At 51.9% G+C, this 17,624-nt stretch overlaps 1 protein-coding gene across 1 annotated transcript in view; it reads left to right on the forward strand.

Annotated features, from left to right (window-relative positions):
- Window positions 1-6,414, forward strand: part of XXYLT1 (xyloside xylosyltransferase 1) — a 35,421-nt gene extending 29,007 nt beyond the window's left edge. The window contains exon 4 of the mRNA XM_062603389.1: window positions 5,283-6,414. Within this exon, the coding sequence (XP_062459373.1) occupies window positions 5,283-5,679 (397 nt within the window). The 3' untranslated portion in view covers window positions 5,680-6,414. The remainder of the gene's footprint in view (window positions 1-5,282) is intronic.
- Window positions 6,415-17,624: the final 11,210 nt, after the last annotated feature.

Raw genomic sequence — 17,624 nt, forward strand, 5'->3', positions numbered from 1 at the left:
CCTCAGCTAAGGCTCTCTGTGCCAGCCTGGTACTGAACCTGCCACCCCAGCTCCTTAAGGGGTTTAGTGTTTGCACGTGTACAATAAGCAATTAGCAACAAGGGCCACTTTGTTGCAAAGCCTGTGTATGCAGCAGGGCTGAGCTCACCCCAGCCAGAGTCCGTCAGTGCTGGGGTGGGAAGGGGGAGTGTAGATCAGATGCTACTCTGAATGCAGCCCTGGGGGAGCTGCTTACCTCCAGCTGTGGCAGAAAGTCAGAAGGGCCCATCTTCACTGCAGCAGTGCCTTTGGAGGCGAACTGGAGGAAGGGACAACAGCCTTTTCCAGAGAGTTAATCTAGGTTGAGCAGAGTGGTGGCAAGGGGCAGGCAGCTGCCTGCCACAGCAAGGTTTAGCCAAGATGAGAAAGGTACCGGGAGATTTCTTGGCTGTGCTCTTACTTCTTGCTGACAATTAGGGGCAAAAGCCACCATCATCCCCCGGATGAAGACACCATCATCCAGGTTGCAGGGGACAAGGTTGCTTTTAAGCATGTGTCTGTTACCCCAGAAGCCTTTACAGTTATTTACCCCTTCTGTTTGCTCTCCCCTCCTCCATTTCAGCCATGTCCTCCATACCATTCAGAACACTGCATACTTCCCATACTCTCCACTGCCTCAGCCGGCTCGCTGGGCACCAGCAGGTGGGCAGCTTGGCTGGGGATTGCACGGCAGAACTGCAGCTACATGCCTCATCATCCTGCCCTCCCAGGGGAGCGCTAGTAGTGGCATGGAGTGAGGAGCACAGCACGCTCACGCCTCGATGCTTGTTGCACAGGAACAGCAGCATTTGCCAGCAGCTGCAGCTGGGGATAATGCCGCCAGACATTTGTTTTCTGGCTCAGGAACCAAAAAGCGTATTTAGAAGTAGCGAGAGCGTGCGCTTGTTGTTTTAGTTGGTGTTTGGGCTGGCAGGGCTGCTGCTGGAGTGACGCAGAGAGGGACAGCCAACAGCCCATGCTTCCCTTCTGTGCCAGGAGCCCTGCGCCTGGCTGGATGGGGCTCCGGGTCTCCCAGCCTTGATCCCCATGAAAGGGACTTGGTAACAAAGCATGTCTTCAAAGTGCTGGCCCACTGCTGCTGCCCATCTTGCATGGGGAGGATCCACATCTCATCAGCAAGGCCAGTGGCAGCCATGCAGCTGATGTGGCAAGGTTGCAGCTTCTTGAACATCTCAGATGGGTACAGGCACAAAAGCCCAGTCTGCTGCCTGTGGGGTCAGTGCTTGAGGCTTGCTGTTGGTCACCCAGCTGGCACCTTACCTTTCCTTCCAGCGAGAGCACCCTGCTGCTTTACCAGCAGTTTCCAAGTCATCCAACGAAGTTGTCCCAGAACCCAGAGCTGAAATAAACAAGTCCATGGATTTGGACAAAGTCTTCCACCCACCCAGTGTTTTCCTCTTGCTGTGCATGAAAGCAAGGGAAGGACAGGCAAAATACAGCTGACAGCTGGAGCAGTCCTGTCTGCCTCTGGCAGCTATCCTCTGTTTTAAAGGGTGCGATGGCAGCTCTGCCTGAGCTGAGGCTCATGATCACTGGGCTGCGAGGCAGGGGAGGTGCCGGGAGCACCCTGCGCCAGGCAGCAAGGGAAGTCACGGTGGAAGAAGGGGTTTTTATCTGGGCTGCCTGGGCCCGGCATTTGAATGCTTGGAAATGCTCTTCTCCAGATGTTTCCTAGCACACGCCGGCTCTGTTTATAAACAGCTTCTCAAAGCAAAGCCCGTTGGGGCTGCAAGCGGGTGCTTGCGGCAGCAGCCCCACACGGCTCCCCCACACCATGCTACAGGGGCTGGAGCCCAGGGTCACCTCTTTCCCCTCCAGTCTAGAGGTTAACAAAAGCCTGAAATGCCTCCTCTTCCTTTCTCCTCCCCTCATCCCGGCCAGCAGCTTCCTGCCCCATTACATCCTGGCCCTGTTGCATCCCGGCATCTCCAGGCTGCCTTCCTGCCGTGATTTTCACTGCTGGGGGGCAGGGAGGAGGGCACCCCAGAGCCAAGGCTGGTCACAGGCTGCCCTGCCTGAACTGCCTGTCCCAAGGGAGATCCACCTGCTCCAGGGGCTTGGGGCAGGGAGACATCTCCATTGTATCCAACTGAGGCTCAGTTCCTAAATGGTTGTCTCTAGGGCTAGCCTAGACACCCCCTCCCTGCATCCTGGCAGCGTGCTCATCAAACCCTGAGATTTTCCCCCATGTTGTGCCAAAGTTTGAGGTGGGTGCCAAGGGCTGATGTTGGGCAGGACAGAGCAGTGAAGGGCACAGGCTGGGTTAGTTGTTTGGCTGGTTGCTGTGCTTCCCCAGCTCCATCTCCTCCAAAGAAAACAGTGCTCTTGTACCCGCTGCTCTTTCCACTTCCAAATGGGTGGAGGTGCTTTTTGACGCTCTTCTTTGTCCTGGCCCCAGCAGAAGGACAGCACCAAAACTCTCGATTAGAAGGATAAAAGCCAAGTGAAATCCACATGCTGCCAGTGGCCATACCAGAATACCTTTCCCTTGGTTGGCCTGAGCCCAGTACTGGCAAGGCTGCGGTGTGCTTCGGCCGGGCTCCCAAGCCATCTGTGCTGCAGAGCCACCCACAGCTCATCGCATCCTGAATCTCTCCCCGGCATCACTCCCTGGAGACATCCCCGTCCTCCCCACCCAGCCCTGCTTCCCCATGGTCCCCATGCGCAGCCAGAGGAGGATGGCCCCGTCACGCCAGTGCCGGGAGGAAGGGCTGAACAATTGCTATTTCTCAGTCTGAAGAAAAGGGCACATTACTCCCTCCTTGTTATCAGCCATCACTGAGTAATCCACTGGGGAATGGCGCTGCTGAAAAATTGAGTCATTTGATACAGATCTGCTTCACCCCACTATGGCCTAGAGATACTGAGGGCTTGGGCTCTTGTGTTTTTCCTGTCTTAGCTGCAAGGGGCTGTAATCCCATGCCTTAGCTTGGGCAGCGTGTTTTAAAGGTAAGAATGTGGAAGGAGTCAGCTCTGCTGCGGTGGAGGTATAAAGGTGCCTTCTTCCACAGCACTGCTCCCACTTTCCCTCCTGCCAGATTCCAGCATCAATTTTTGGACATAGCAATGGCTTTCCTGGCACTGACAGGGAGAAGCAGAAAGAGCAGAGTGTGCAGAGGTGGGCTTGAGCCAGTCTCTGCTCAGTCCCCTGGACCTGAGCACTTTGGGAGGCTGATCAGCCCCTGGCCGTGTCTTGTCTTTGCAGGTTGAGCTTCCCTCTCATGCAGTGCGGAGAGCATTTCACCTTCCTTTTTGCATGAGCATCCATGAGTTGTCTTCGCAGTGACCTGGTGCCTCTCCTCAAGACATAGCTGCTCTTTGCAGAGGCAGAGCCCTTTTATCCCTTCCCTGCCCTTTAGATCAAAGGAGTGCTGGTGCCTGTGGGCTCTGGTGAGGCAGCCATCCTCCGCTCCCCTTCCCTGGGAGGCCTGGAAATGACTGCTCAAAGTCTGAGCCCTCCTTCCATGGAGGACTGGCTCTTGGAAAAACCCCTTCTGTCCTGAAACGGGTGAAAGGGAGCAGTGTAAAGACCCTTCCTGAAATGAGAAATATCAGAGGTTTGATTCTAAAGCATCTAAATAGACAGTTGTAAGGAAGCAATGCTGCATGATGGTTGTGGTGCTCCAGATCAGGGAATAGAAAAGGTGCTCGTAGTTGGCATCATTAATAGACCCACATTTTCTGCTGGGACAATTCTGCTGGTGGCTGTTGAATCCTGGCTCTCACCTTGGCCAGTCTTGCAGTGCTGTGCTGGAGATCCGGAGGACAGGCCAGAAGGATGGATTTAATATCTGATCTCTGTACAAACTGTAGGATTTCCTGAGCAAGTGCCTGTTGGACCTGAACACAGCTTCTTACAAGAAAGATTTCAATTTAAATGTGGGGGACTGCCTACTGTGGCTCTGGAGGTGTCCCAGCAGCTAATGTCCCTGCATCTTCTTACATCTGAATTAGCACAGCTTCAGCTTTCAAGCATGGGAACACTTTAAACCTTTGGGTGCTAAATTCACGCCATGTACCAAAAATTTCTTGTTCCTGGGAGATGCATGGAGACTCTGGTCAGTGTCTGACAGATTTGGAGAGGAACCAGTGACAGGCTTGGCTTATTCTTTATAACAGTATTTCTCCCTGACGTCTTCACAGCAAGGTGCAAAATGCCAAAACCCAAAACTGCTGTAGCTTTACCTGAAGTGTTAGGGCTGGAAAAAAACCTCGGTGCTGGCAGGTCTGGGCTATCAAATGGTGGGATAGGACCACAGGTCCCTCCTGCCCTCTGAACCACAGGCTCAGCCAGCTCTCAGCTGCCCAGCTTTGCAGCAAAGGGTGCTGATTGGGGCAGAAGGCTTTCAGTCTGAATGGGAGTGGTCTTTTGGGGCTGATTCAACCCCAGCCACTTGGTTAATAGCATGGGATGAATTCAATTCCTGCAAGTGGGAGCAGCCAGTGTGTGTATGGTGGGGTGTGCTCACTGCCCCAGGGCTGAGGAAGGAGCCAAAGACATTTTTGGGCTGCTTGCTCAGGTAGTCTAAATTTTTCCCGTTTGAATCACCCTCTGGAGTTAGTTTTGTGCATTGCTATACTTGCACTGCTCTTTTCTCCCTGGCAGCTGGAAATTAGCCAATGAAGATTGCATCTGCTAGAGCTACTACAGCAGTGCTCGCTTAGCTAATGACCTGTTGCCACTGGATTTCTTCTATTTTTAAGAACTGTTTCTGCTACTCAGATTTACTTCAAGCCTTTTTGCACAGCCTCAAGCTGGGGCTGATCTTTGATCTGGAGCTTCCCTGTAATCAAATAATAATGATGCTGTGAGCTCTGCTGCTGAGATCCCATTAACTGCAGGACATTTTCCTGGCATGTATCAGCTAGGGGGCTCTTCTGCTGGTTCCCCCTAGGCACTGGGGATGTGGTTTTGTCTACCCGCACAGCCGTGTGAGCTGTCACACGATCCTGTGTCCAGTTGGCTCACCAGAGTGATGCTGTTAGAAACAAAAGGGGCTTTAGGAGAGACCAAGAGTAGTGGTTTGAGGTCTGGGCAGCATCCTGTGCAGGGGGTTGGAGAGTGACACAGCCTGTGAAGCAGCAGGCTGCTCTGGGTGCCTTCAGCCAGCAAAAGACAAACACTGCGAGATCCCTTGAGTGGTAGATCCTGTGCTGTGATCCAGACCTGCCCAGGCTTGACATGGCTGTTCTTTGAGCTGCACTCCCTGACTCCCCTGTTCCTGTTTTTCCTCTCTTTGCAGGCACACGTTCTGGCAGTACCGCCGCGAGAACCCCCAAACCAAAGTGGGGGAGCCCCCTCCTGATGGGCTGCCTGGCTTCAACAGCGGTGTCCTGCTCCTGAACCTGGAAGCCATGAGGCAGTCCAAGCTCTACAACCAGCTGCTGGAGCCCTCCATGCTGCAAAATCTGACAGGGAAGTACCACTTCAAGGGCCACCTTGGGGACCAGGATTTCTTCACCATGGTGGGGATGGAGCACCCAGAGCTTTTCCATGTGCTTGACTGTACGTGGAATCGGCAGCTTTGCACATGGTGGAAGGACCATGGATACAGTGACGTGTTCGACCAGTACTTCCAGTGCAAGGGTGAGGTCAAAATTTATCATGGGAACTGCAACACTCCAATCCCTGAAGACTAGGGCACCACCACCCCTGGAGCAGCTCGGGCTGCAGCCAGCCTTGCAGAGCTGTAGTGGCTGCACCAGCAATCCCTTGGGAAGGGTGGCCAGCCCCCATCCATTGCATCCCAGGGGATCCCTTAGGATCCCAAGAATGTTTAGTATCTCACTGCCTATGGCCTCACCCCTCCAGGAGGAAGTGCAGTCCAGTAGCTGGAGCAGGACATTTCACACTCACCATGCCTGGAGCTCAGCTCCTGGCTCTTCTTGGGGCAAGTACGTGGTGCCCATCTGTGCCACAGGCACTCAGGCATGGGGACAGCCAAGGTGACTGCTGCTTTTTCATGTGGCAGGGTGCTGTGCAGCCTTGCCTTGTCTAATGAGCAGCAGGAGCCCACAGCCAGGCAGTTGGGTTTCATTTGGCATTCCTTGTTGGTCCATTTCTGCACCTCATGCAGAGCATCTGTCTCATCCCTCTGGAGAGAAGACACCATCCTCAGGTTATCTTCCTTTTGAAGCATTCCAGAAAGGTGAGAGGGTTTTAAAGACTGAAAAGCTGCTTTAAATTTGGCTACTTACAAATAAAAACTGAATGCTAGATGTGCTTTAAAGCCTTCCGTTGGTTCTTTGTGGCAATACAAGTTTTACCTCCCTATCTTGCCTTAGAAGCATTCAGTGAGTATGTACCAGTAGGTTCATTTTTCTAGCTTTGCCTTTAACCTTTCATACGAGAATAAAGCTGCAGATCTGAAACACGCTTGGCTGGTTTTCTGTGGCACAACTGTCCTGGCGATGGGAGGTGTCATGCTCTTCTTGTCATGATTAAAAAGTAGCTGATGTATATCTTTTGGACAGTTGAATGTGGTGCCCCACATAACTTATCCTACATCTGTCCCCAGTGAGTGATGCAACTAAACAGGCCAGCACAGAAACTGGATTTTGAACCAAGATCATCAGGGGTTTGTTTGGAAGGCACTGGGAGGTGCCTCTGCTGTGAGTTGAGCGGGCTTCAGATGAGAACACTCTGCTCCCTCAATAAATCCTGTCTCGGCTGGCCTGGCTGCTGGGTGCGGACTCCTGTACAGGTCTCTGTCAGCAGAGCTGCACAAGCACATTACCTCACTTTCAGCCCTGCTTGTTTTCACACCGAGCCAGGTGTGTCTGTGTGTGCACCTGTGTGATGTGCACATGCAAGAGAGAGGGACGGGGACCCAATTACGGCTTAGCCTAATAACAGCACTCACAGTGTGTGGTAGAAGTTTCCTGGGCTCTTTCCTGTGCCTATGAACATTTATCTTTACTGAGGGAGAGGCTTCCCTCTGACTGATGTCAGGGGAGCAGCAGGCTGCAACGCAGGCTGCAGCCCTAATGCCATCTTTCATTTGCTGGGCCTATCCATTTCCAAATAGCACAAAAGCTCAGCTTTAAGTAATTTCAGATCCCCAGGGAAGGAAGAGGTGATAAGAGGGTGAGTGAAAGAAGCAGTAACCTGCTGCATTACATTCACATTTTCACGAAAGCCCAAGGTGATCAGGCTGTGCTGTGAAAGGCAAGGCAGTCAGCCAGGGTGCTGGAGGCTGCAGAAGTGCAGGATTCAGGGTGGGTGATGCATGGTGATGGTGCACCCTGAAGGACAAGGAGGGTTTGCAGTGGCTTGGCCAGCCAGAGCTGCTGCTGTGCCTTGGCACTCCAGAGGCAGGCAGGTTTTGCTCAGCCAGTGCCTCCTCTGGTTTAGGTGTGAGCTGGAAGGGGACATCCCATGCTGTGTGGCTGCTGGGAAAAACAGAGAGGAGGCAGGACTTTCTGGTTCAGTGTCACGGTATCATGATTGGCATCGGTGCTTTGTCACCACCCTGATGTATCCTGAGGCCCCTGTGACTGTCCCAAGTGGCTCCTGGGGCTGCCCCACATGCACAGACCCTGCTGTGCCCAGCAATGCTGCTGTGGGGATTCAGCCCTGTGATTGCCAGTCAGGGCGCACTGGTGGCACCAGCGACACATGGGATGTCACCTGCCAGGGCAGGACCTCGCCATCAGTTTGGAAATAGCTGTGCTAGAAATACAGGCCAGACAGCTTGTGTCACTGGTCCTGGGGAGCAGTGGGGCGATTAGCAAATGTGGCTTCTTCCTGGAGTTGAGCAGCTATAGGGTAGTTCTGGGTATCGGGGCTGGCCTGAAAGCACCTTGATGGGTTTGGAATGGCATTGCCACAGGGTGACACCAAGGCTGCTAGCCCCAGGAGCCTGGGCAGGTAATCCCCTGTCCCACAGCCACCCCTGGAGGTGGGCCAGGCTCTCGGCGCTCTTTGTTTGTGGCTGGGGAATGTTCTCCATAGGCTTGGGAGCACCTTTCCCTTTCTGTGGGGGCTGTGAGGGGTACACCTTCATATGGCCACTGTAGCCTCAGGTTTTAAAACAAGAAAACAAAAAAGCACCAAAACCCATTCCCTTTTTCCTTTTGTTCAAAATGGCATTCCACTGGGAAACTCGCAGCGCTTTTTCAGCTGGGAAGGATGTAGTGAGGGAAGCATTTAATTCAGCTCGGGGTGGTTTTCCCCAGGCACCACACACGGCCCAGCACAGCAGCTCCCCATGCAGCAGTGCCTGCCCCATCCTGACCCACACAGTCCCCAGGGCCATGACTAAGCACCGCAGGCAGTGTAGATCTGCACAGAGTTATATATAGACCCTGCACGCAGCCCGGGCTGTGCTGCCTGTGTAATTACCTCCCCTTCATGCCCTGCTGATTGCAGGCACTAATGAGCTCAGCTGCAGAAGCCACTGTGGCAGCCTGGGGCTGGCTGCTATGGGGCTGCCAGCTCAGCCTTTTTGAATGGCGCTGCCTCCAGGAGCACCCTTCTCAGAGCTTGCTGGCATTCCTGTGCTGGGTGCCCAGCCAGCTGGGGACTGCTGAGCCATCCCATGCCCTTCCTTCAGTGGGAATTCCTGGAAGAATGGGGACTTCCCATCCCCATCTCTCCTCACACTCCGAAGCCAGGCACACTAAGTCAAACCTGAGGATCCCCTCCTGGAACCATTGCAACCAGCACTAGCTACTACTATCACAAGCACAGTAAAAGATGCTCAGAAGACAGACTAAGAAAGTTGGGGTTGTTCAGCCTGGAGAAGTCTGTGTGGAGAACTCATAGCTTTCCAATATGTGAAGGGGGCCTACAAGGAGGCTGGGGAGGGACTCTTCATTAGGGACTGTAGTGATAGGACAAGGGGTAATGGGTTTAAACTTAAAAAGGAGAAGTTCAGGTTAGATATAAAGGAGAAGTTCAGGTTAGATATAAGGAAGAAGTTCTTTACTGTGAGGATGGTGAAGCACTGGAAGAGGTTGCCCAAAGAAGTGGTAAATGCTCCATCCCTAGGCAGTGTTCAAGGCCAGGTAGGACAGAGCCTTGGGCAACATGGTCTAGTGTGAGGCATCCCTGCCCATGCAAGGGGGGTTGGAACTAGGTGATCTTAAGGTCTTTTTCAACCCAACCATTCTGTGATTCAGCAGTACCGGTGTGCCACTGAGTTTGCTGCAGTGACTCTGTGGCAGCAGCTCAGGGGTGGACAGGCAGATCCTAGTCCTTGGGGCTGGCACCGTGTCCTTGGGTCAGTGCTGGTCCCCTGCCTAGCAGAGGGATGTGCAGACTCCAGAGGTCAGACCTGGGTTGTTTGGAGCCCTTTTGGAAATGCAGCAGGAGAAAGGGGAGCTGAAGATGGGACACAGTGCTGTGATACAGGGGGACATGGCTGGCAGGAGCAGGGCCCTGCCAGCACAGGCTGGCTGCAGGGATGGGGCTGTTCCTCACTGGCATTGCACCCATGGGAGAGCTGCAGTGGCCCAGCCAGGGCCCATGAACGGGGACAGTGGGTTTTACACTGAGGTTACTCAGCCCAGAGCTGCTCCATCACGCCTATTGCCTTCCTGCTCCTTGTCTTCTCACCACGTGCTCACAGCTTGCCATGTTTTTCCAGAATGGAGAAGGAGATGGGACTCTCCTTGAACTCTTTGAGGAAGATCAGGCTGTGGAAAGTAGCTCCTGTAGCTTGAGCTTAAGTAGAAAATTCAATTTCTTCCCTTGTATCACTCAGCATTCACAAGAAATTGCACATAGAGCAAACAGTATCCCCTATTTTCTGTCCAGCTTTGCTTTCAGCCCCACGCTTGAACTGCATGGGATTTTTGCTCTCCTCTTCTGTGTTTCATAACACTGTCAGTGTTTATTCTCTTACTCGTTTGTACTTCTTTGCCATTTGAAACAATCAATTGTTGGTATAAACTCACCTAGGGAGCAATTACTGTAAGCCTAACCCAAACAGGCGCTGGGGGTGCTCCATTAAGCAATAGAACCACCCTCCCCTTTCTGCTGCTCCCAGAGGATGCAATATTTACTTTTCAGCTCTCTGCTATTCATACGGAGCGCGCTTCGGCCAGCATGCCAAGAATAACACAAACCATAACAACGGTCTTAAGAGCTGAGATGGCGTTCCCAACTTTGCAGAACAACAGAAAAAGCCAACCTGTGATTTTGCCTTTGCTAAGCAATGCCTGGCTGCAGCGGGGCAGGCAGGCAGCAGCACCACCCAGAAATCTGCCCCCAGAGAATAAAAAGAGGCATGAAAGGAGCAGTGAGCTCGGGACATGGGTTGGTGACTGATGGGTTTCCCTTTTAATGAAGGTTTTTATTAGGCAGCTGTATTGTTTGGTGAGCTTTTCCTTACAAGCTTTGCAGAGCCACAGAGGACACATTCCATAGAACTGTGAGTGTTTCAGCCAGGTTTTCAGGAGCTCTGCCTCTGACCATCATGAACCTCCATGGCTTTAATCACTAATTGCAAACAAATTGCTGCCCGGTCCTGTTAGTCCTTTCAGCATCATCAGGGCTCGGTTTGTGCAGTTCTCCTCTGGAAACTGTTTATTGGCTAACCAGCTGCTAATGGGGAGCAAATTACCTTGTTGAGATATTTCACAGGAATATTGTAGCTGTATTGTAACTCAGTGTTAATTCTCAATGTTAATTCAGGCAATTTGCCTGTCAGAAGAAAAAGTGGAAGCAAAGCAGTCTGGAGCTGCCAGAATGGGCCTTAGGCCTGGCCCTGGCAGGAGGCTTTAGTGTTGTCCTCCTGGAGAAGGAGATGCTCAGCGGTTTGAGGGGTGTTCCTGAGAGCCAGTGTTCTTCCTGGGACAGATGTGATCCCACTGCTGTTGTGGGAGGTAGGAAACTGTGCCCCGTGGCTCCAGCTCCCCTCCAAAGAGGTACCTTCAAACTCTTTCTCCCAGCTCACTCCGCATGGATTTTGCCCCCTGCAGCCCTGGCAGGGCACTTGTCCCTGGTGACAGCTGTCACCAGCACAGCCCCAGCACTAGCTTCTCCTTCCACTCCCGCTCAGCCATTGCTTAGCAGCAATTTGTGACCCTGCTGGTGACAATCCTAAGGCCGTGCAAGCCACGGGCTGCACACAGAGCCCTGTTCACGGAAGGCACTGTGTGAAGTATCCACTTACCACCTACAGACCACTTGCTCAAAGTGCATTTTGCGGCTATTGAAAGATTTGGGGCCTTTGTCATAATGTATCCCCTCTTTGGAGCTGGTCAGGATAAACAGATCCTTTGAAGTACTAAGGGCAGTCCCAGTTTAGGGAACAAAATGCTTGCAGATGCCCTGTGGCACATGGGGCTTTCAGAACTGTGTCAGAAAGCAAAGATGTTTGTTTTTTCCTGCATCGTGCTTTTTACTTTCAAACTCATCTCTTTTCTATGCTGGAGGACTGCTCTGGCTACCTGGGGAACACAGCAAAGACGTGCCCTTCCAGCAAGATCTGCCGAGCTCACGAGAGAGACGAGTTTTATATGGAATGCTTAACAACAGCAGCAGCAGTAAGGAAAAAATGATATTGAGTCCCTCGGCCATGGAACAGGGGCATGGAGTGCTGGTCAGGTAAAGGATGCTCAGTGCAATGACAGGCCCTATGGTCCTGCGGCAAAACCAGCCTAAAACCATTATCTGGAAAATGGGGGATAATGGTGATATGGCAGAACCTGCTACTGACGCTGAGCTGTTCAGGAGAGGGAAATGAAGTAGAGCAAATGTGAAGAACTGCAGAAAATGTGGTTGATAAGGAGCAGTAGGTAATAAAGTGGGAAACTGGAGGCCAGCGCAATGTGCCTGTGCTGACACACCAGAGTTTTGCGTTGTCAAAGCAGAAGATGTTGCAAAAATAGGAAATACAAGAAGTCAGCATCATTAAACCAAATGTAATGAAATATTCCACCATGAGCCATATACTTGTAAACTTCAAACACTTTTTAGCAGATGCTACTAGATTTCTTTTGCCAGTCATTGCTCCAATTAAGTTTCTCCAGGAAAGAATGAGGATATCAAATGCACAGAGTTGTTCCATCTTCTCCTTCCCTCAAGAGCTGTGTGTAATAAGATTCATTACTGAGTAATAATAATAGGAGAAGTATTTAAACAATGCTGGGCTGAGGAGGGAGTGCCAAGGCAGTTATATACTTGTCATAAAAACAGAGTACCAGGTTCTTAATGAGTAAATGTGTCAGCTGAATTTGGGCAGCAGCATCAGGCAGGCTGAGTGCGTGCAGTAGCATCCCATCAAGATCCTGACTGAGAAATGGCTCTGTGTTCTTCAGTACCCAGTTACCAGTCTGCAGTTCTGCAGCTCCTCCTGCCCATGGGTTCCTGCAGCCCCTGTTTAGCCAAGCCTCCATCTGAAGGAGCTATATCGTCCTGGTTTTAGAGGGGAAAAAGAAGCAGAGACTGAGAAACCACTGACATGGAACCAGAAGGGAATTGCTGGATTTTCTGCCTGTCCTTTCAGCTGCCAGTCCCAAATGTCCCAGACTAGAGGAGACGAGATGCTGACCTGGGAACCAGGTGTCCTGGGGTGATGTAGCTCCTTTTCTCCGTTTCATTTTCATACCCCTCACAGGGAAGCGATTCCCACCCTGCTGTGGTTGGGATGGGCCAGTTCAGCAGCTACCTAGAGTATCACATTCACACTGGGAAGGACATGGGCCAGGGTGCTGGGGACGTGCCTGTAAAAGCACCAGGTATGGTGGGCACGCAAAGTGGCATGGGAGGGTGGCAGGGAGGACTTTGGGGAGAAAGCAGTAGAAGTCCTCAAGCAGGAACACTTGAAAGCGAAGTCCCCCTGCCCTCAAAGTCACATCTCAGACAGGACATGGAGTTTGAAGTGCCACCGCACCCAGCAGTGCAGGAATGCTGTGGGCAGACATGAATTATATGTAATGGTCTCAGCTACATTTATCCTCCTCAAAATAACTTTTCTTTCTGCAGATCAGTTGTCTGAAAACCATAATTGATACTCTCCAAGCGCTTTATAGCTGCTTGCAGAATAGCAGCCTTGGTAATGCAAGAGCAGGCATGGACTGACCAAAGCTAAATCAGTGCTGAGGCCAGCAGCAGGGACTGAGCTGAAGGAAAGGACATTTGTGGCTGCCCCACACCTGTGAGCTGCAGGGAGAGTTCCGGGATGTTAGCAATGGGCTGGGGGTCATCCTGTGTGAGCTGCTCTGAGCAGGGGTGCAGGGAGCTGCAGTGCTGGGGAGGCAGTGGCAGCTTCTCTGCCTGCTCCCCACCATCTCAGCAGCCCCTTCACACACGAGGAAGTGCCTGACCTGGGAAACATCTCAAGATCATTGCAGATGGCATGGCATAAAGATAACCGTCCTGCTAGGGCTTGCCTCTGCATTTCCATGTTCTCAAAGCTGGAGAAACAAAATCTCCCCTGTAATCCCAAAATTCTTTTGATGATGAGAAAAGGCAATTGAGGAGTTTTGTTGCACAACCTTCAAGATCAAATGATGATTTATTTAGAACTCACTTTGTGGTATTACACGACATACAAGCTCAGCAATTAGCTGGAAGCAAATATTCCTCGTTTTCCATGAGTGTGTCATTAGGGTAGTGTCTCACCAGTTGAACATTTCCACTATCAGCTGCAAATATTGTTGAATTTCAAACCATTTATGTGTAGTTTACTTTTTATATTTCCAAATATTGTTAATTCAGTCTCACTGCTGCCTCGGAAGTAATCAGATGATGGTTTCGTCTCCTTTCAAACTGCCATAACAAACAACTGTTGGAAATACTCTGATACTTCTACAGCTGGAAATATCGATTGCAATGAGAGAAAATGCCCCTTTCAAGCAAATCTCTAATAGTTTATTTTCCAGATGAAAGAAGAACTAAGGTATTGTATCCAATGCACGTAATGTGTGTTTGCTGCTCATCTCCAGTGTCTCCTACAGCAACTCAGAGCCACCAGCAGCCATGCCCAATGCTGCTACAAAACCTGGCTTACTATTGCCTTCCAGACCCTTGATGAACCTCTGCAAAAAAGGCAGGAGGGTATTTAGGAGTGCAGATATATGCTTTTTCTATAGTTATGAATAAATCTAAATCTTTGCCATGCCGTTTCCCTGTCTGGATTGGCAGCGTGAAGAGCAGAGACCTGGGGTAACCCCACTGGGTGAGCCCAATCTTGAGCACAGCATCCCGGCATGGGCTCTCCCTGTGGAGAGTGGCTCAGGGTGCTCTTAGGAAAACACAGAAGGAAAACTGATGCTGGGGTTTGTGTTGGGTTTGTGTGGAAGGGTTTGGGGTTTCCAGCCTGACTCCCACGCCAGGTGCGAGGTCCACTGGTGCTGTTTAGGACTGCTTTCTGGTGGGTCCTCTGCTTGTACCAGTTTCCTCCTTCTTAAAGCAAATTATAGAAAAGGGGTATTTGTAGGAAAGGGTCCTCACCACCACCTGCCCATCTGTTCATGGCAGGCATGGTGCAGGGAAGGCCATGGGGCTGCTTCTCTCTGCAGCATCCCACCACGGGGCAGGAGCATGGGTCACAGCCATTCCTTACCCCTTGTGAACAGGCAGTGTGTGGTTTACTGTTTTAGGAGAAAATCTGATCTCAGCACTTTCAGCTCATGCCCAGCCCTGTGGCACCAGCACCAGGCCTGTGGGACCCCTTCCAAGAACTCCTACTGGCAAAGGGAGCAGATAGGATCCTGGTCACCAGGAGCATGTCTTGGAAAGGTCCACGATGCCCTCCTGGCCCATGGCGTGGATCTCGCTGGGGAGTGCTGCAAACCCAGGCTGAGGGAATGTCAGGGAGATCCTGAGGCCTGAGGACCCTTCTCCTGGAGCTGGGCCCCTCAGGGGTCTGCAGAGGAGGATGGAGACATCACTCCTCACTGTCCCTGTGTCCTCCTCTTGCTTCAGCCTCCCCTGTGGCAGCAGCACATCATGCTCCACAGAGTACATGGACCAGCAGAACTCCTTGTCCACTTGATGTGGAAACTGCAGTTTTCTAGCAACATGAAATTTGTATGCACCAAGGAGCATCACACAATCTGTGTCTGATGGGGAAGAAATGCTTTCAGATAGGGCAGAGATCTTTGGTCACAGGCATTTGATAGAAATAAAGATTGAGGAGAGCTGTATGAACAGTGATAAATGTTTCCAACAGACAGGGCAGAAGGGCAGTTAATCCCTCGGGCCTCAGCTATTTTTCTTCTTTCAGAACAATGCCAGGTGAAAATACCTGCCCACCATGTTGTCTTTAAAGCCGTGAGATCCTGAGAGGAAACTAAAAAGCTGTTGCTGGTCGTATTAAGTCCAGTAAACAATTTCAGCCCTGAAGAAAGACTTCCCATGTGTGTTGCATGGGAGACTTTGCAGCACGAGCCTTGGCTATAAATCAAAAAGCAAAATAAATCAAGATGTGGTGCTTTATTCTGCCTGGTCGGGTGACAGCCCCAAACACTGTCCGTTCCTTGCTCCCAGGCCAGGCTGTAGCAGTGGCTTCTGTTCTCTGCTGTATATTCTGCATAAGGATAACATCAACTAGGCTTTCTGCATGGATTTACATCCACGCCTTGCAAACCTATGCCTCCAGAGAGAAAAACGGTAGCATGAAAGACAATATCTGTTGGCAGCTTTTGCACCTGCCAGAAGGAGGCATGAAGTATCTCCAGTCATTATTGCTCACACTTTACAATGCAGGAGGGACACAGGCTTTTTGCACATTGAATGTTAAAAGGTGGCGTCAGCTTTCACAATAATTTAAGGCTGGCGTTCCTTCCTGCCTTATTATTGCTTCCAAAGTGCACCAAAGGGCATCTTTCATCTTTTTAGGAGGCTTATCGTTATTAGATATCATAGGCAAAAAGCTTGAAACGCTCTTACCGTCTCTCATAGACCAGCTTCGTTCAACACCCAGCCCAAGGCACAGGGTATCCCTTTTATCTGCACTGTGGGACACTTGGCAAAGCGGAGCGAGTGTCTGAGGAGGGTGAGTGCATTCTGATGTCAACCCCTCCAGCCTTTAAAGCACAGGCAGTGGAGGGTGGGACGGTGCTTCTCCTTGCACAGGGGCACATCTGGCTGCGTTGCAGAACAACAGTGGGTGTTTGTATGTGTGTGCAGATGTTTTTCTGTGGAAGCCGAGGCAGGAGCCCTAGGGCAGAGCTGCAGGTGACTGGGGGGGATAGGTAAATAAGTAAGACAGAGAAGGGAGGTGGCAGCCACAGTTATGCACAGGGGCAAGCAGCAGCTCACCACGCAGCTGTAGCCCTGCTGTTTCAATGCGCCTTGGATACTGAGGGCTTTGTTTTCCTCCAGCGTGGGAGGTGCAGATGGGAGGTGAGACGCGGATGGAAATCTTACAGGGTTTGGCTGTGTTTTATCAATCCGTGTTGTTTGGAAGGGAGCTATCCTCCAGCAGCAGGGTTTTTCTAGCCCTGGCACTGGTGGGACCCCTTCCCACCATATAGGGCTCTCCTGCTTAACTGAGCTGGTCCCACACGGAGGCTGCCCTGGCCTCCCTCTTCCCGGAGAGCAGGCATGCAGACCTCAGCGCCAGGCCCTTCCTGGCAATTAGCAACCAGTCAAGCTAATCAACACCTCCCGGCAGGAAAACGGGCTCTGCACTTGATCCGGTGCTGGGAAGCACCATCAGCTCCGGCCAAGTGAGCTCCACTTTGCGAGCAGGCTCTGTGCCTGCTGCAGGATGATGTCCCAAGTCCCCCTGGAGCAGCAGCCATAGGGAGGAAAGCCCTCACGGTTTGCAGCACACATGCTTTTCAGCATGCTACGCCATGGGGCACAGCGAGTGGGGTTGCTATGTATTTCTAAGAGGTGATAAGCAGCCCTGAACAGCTCTTGAATAATGTCACAGTCTGATTTCCGGTGCTGCAGAGCTCCTCCATTGGGAAGAGGAGCCACTGAAACTGGGTCATGGCCTGCGCCCTGTTGCTCATGGAGCAGTCTTCCACCCTTTGAGTTTCAAAATACACACAGCACCCTCCTGTCCTCTTGGGGTCTCCCACATCCTCATCCTGTCAGTGCTGCTCTTGGTTTGTGCTGGAGCAGGGATGAACAGACCTGGGCCGGGTCCCCCTGTTTCTGCTTCACTGTCCCACTGGATTCATAGTGTGGGCAAAGCCCCAGCTGCAGTCACTGTGGGCAGGCAGAAACATCCCTTCCAGCAATTGCGTCCTCCATGCTGCCAGTGGTCAGACCTGCCCCGAGCCTCCTGCAAAGCGCACGCCTCAGCTAATGTTCCCAAGGGGGCAAACAAAATTCTCTTCCCTTGGCCAGGGTGTGGATTCCCCCATGGTGCTGTGCTAGGGGACGGGGCTGCCTCCCTTTCTGTGCACTGGGGACTGCCTGCTGGAAGGGATTAGCTGCAGCTCTGAGTGCAGAGCAGGGATTATGGGCAGGGCAGCCCACGTGCTGATGTGGAGGATTGAGGGGAAAAGAGGAGCATGAATTAAATGATTGCTGGGCAATTAATTTCTGGGCACAACTGCTGCTGCCAAGTGCGCTGGGCTGAGGGATTCCTGCTCCATTCTCACAGGTTGGGCGCAGAGGCCAGCACAGCCCTGCTCAGCTGTGGCCCCAGTGGCATGGAGCTGCCCTGCCTGTG

Source organism: Pezoporus occidentalis, unplaced genomic scaffold (genome assembly GCF_034315485.1).
Source record: "Pezoporus occidentalis ecotype Australia unplaced genomic scaffold, CSIRO_AGI_Poc_V1 ctg8, whole genome shotgun sequence".
Lineage (NCBI taxonomy): Eukaryota > Metazoa > Chordata > Aves > Psittaciformes > Psittacidae > Pezoporus > Pezoporus occidentalis.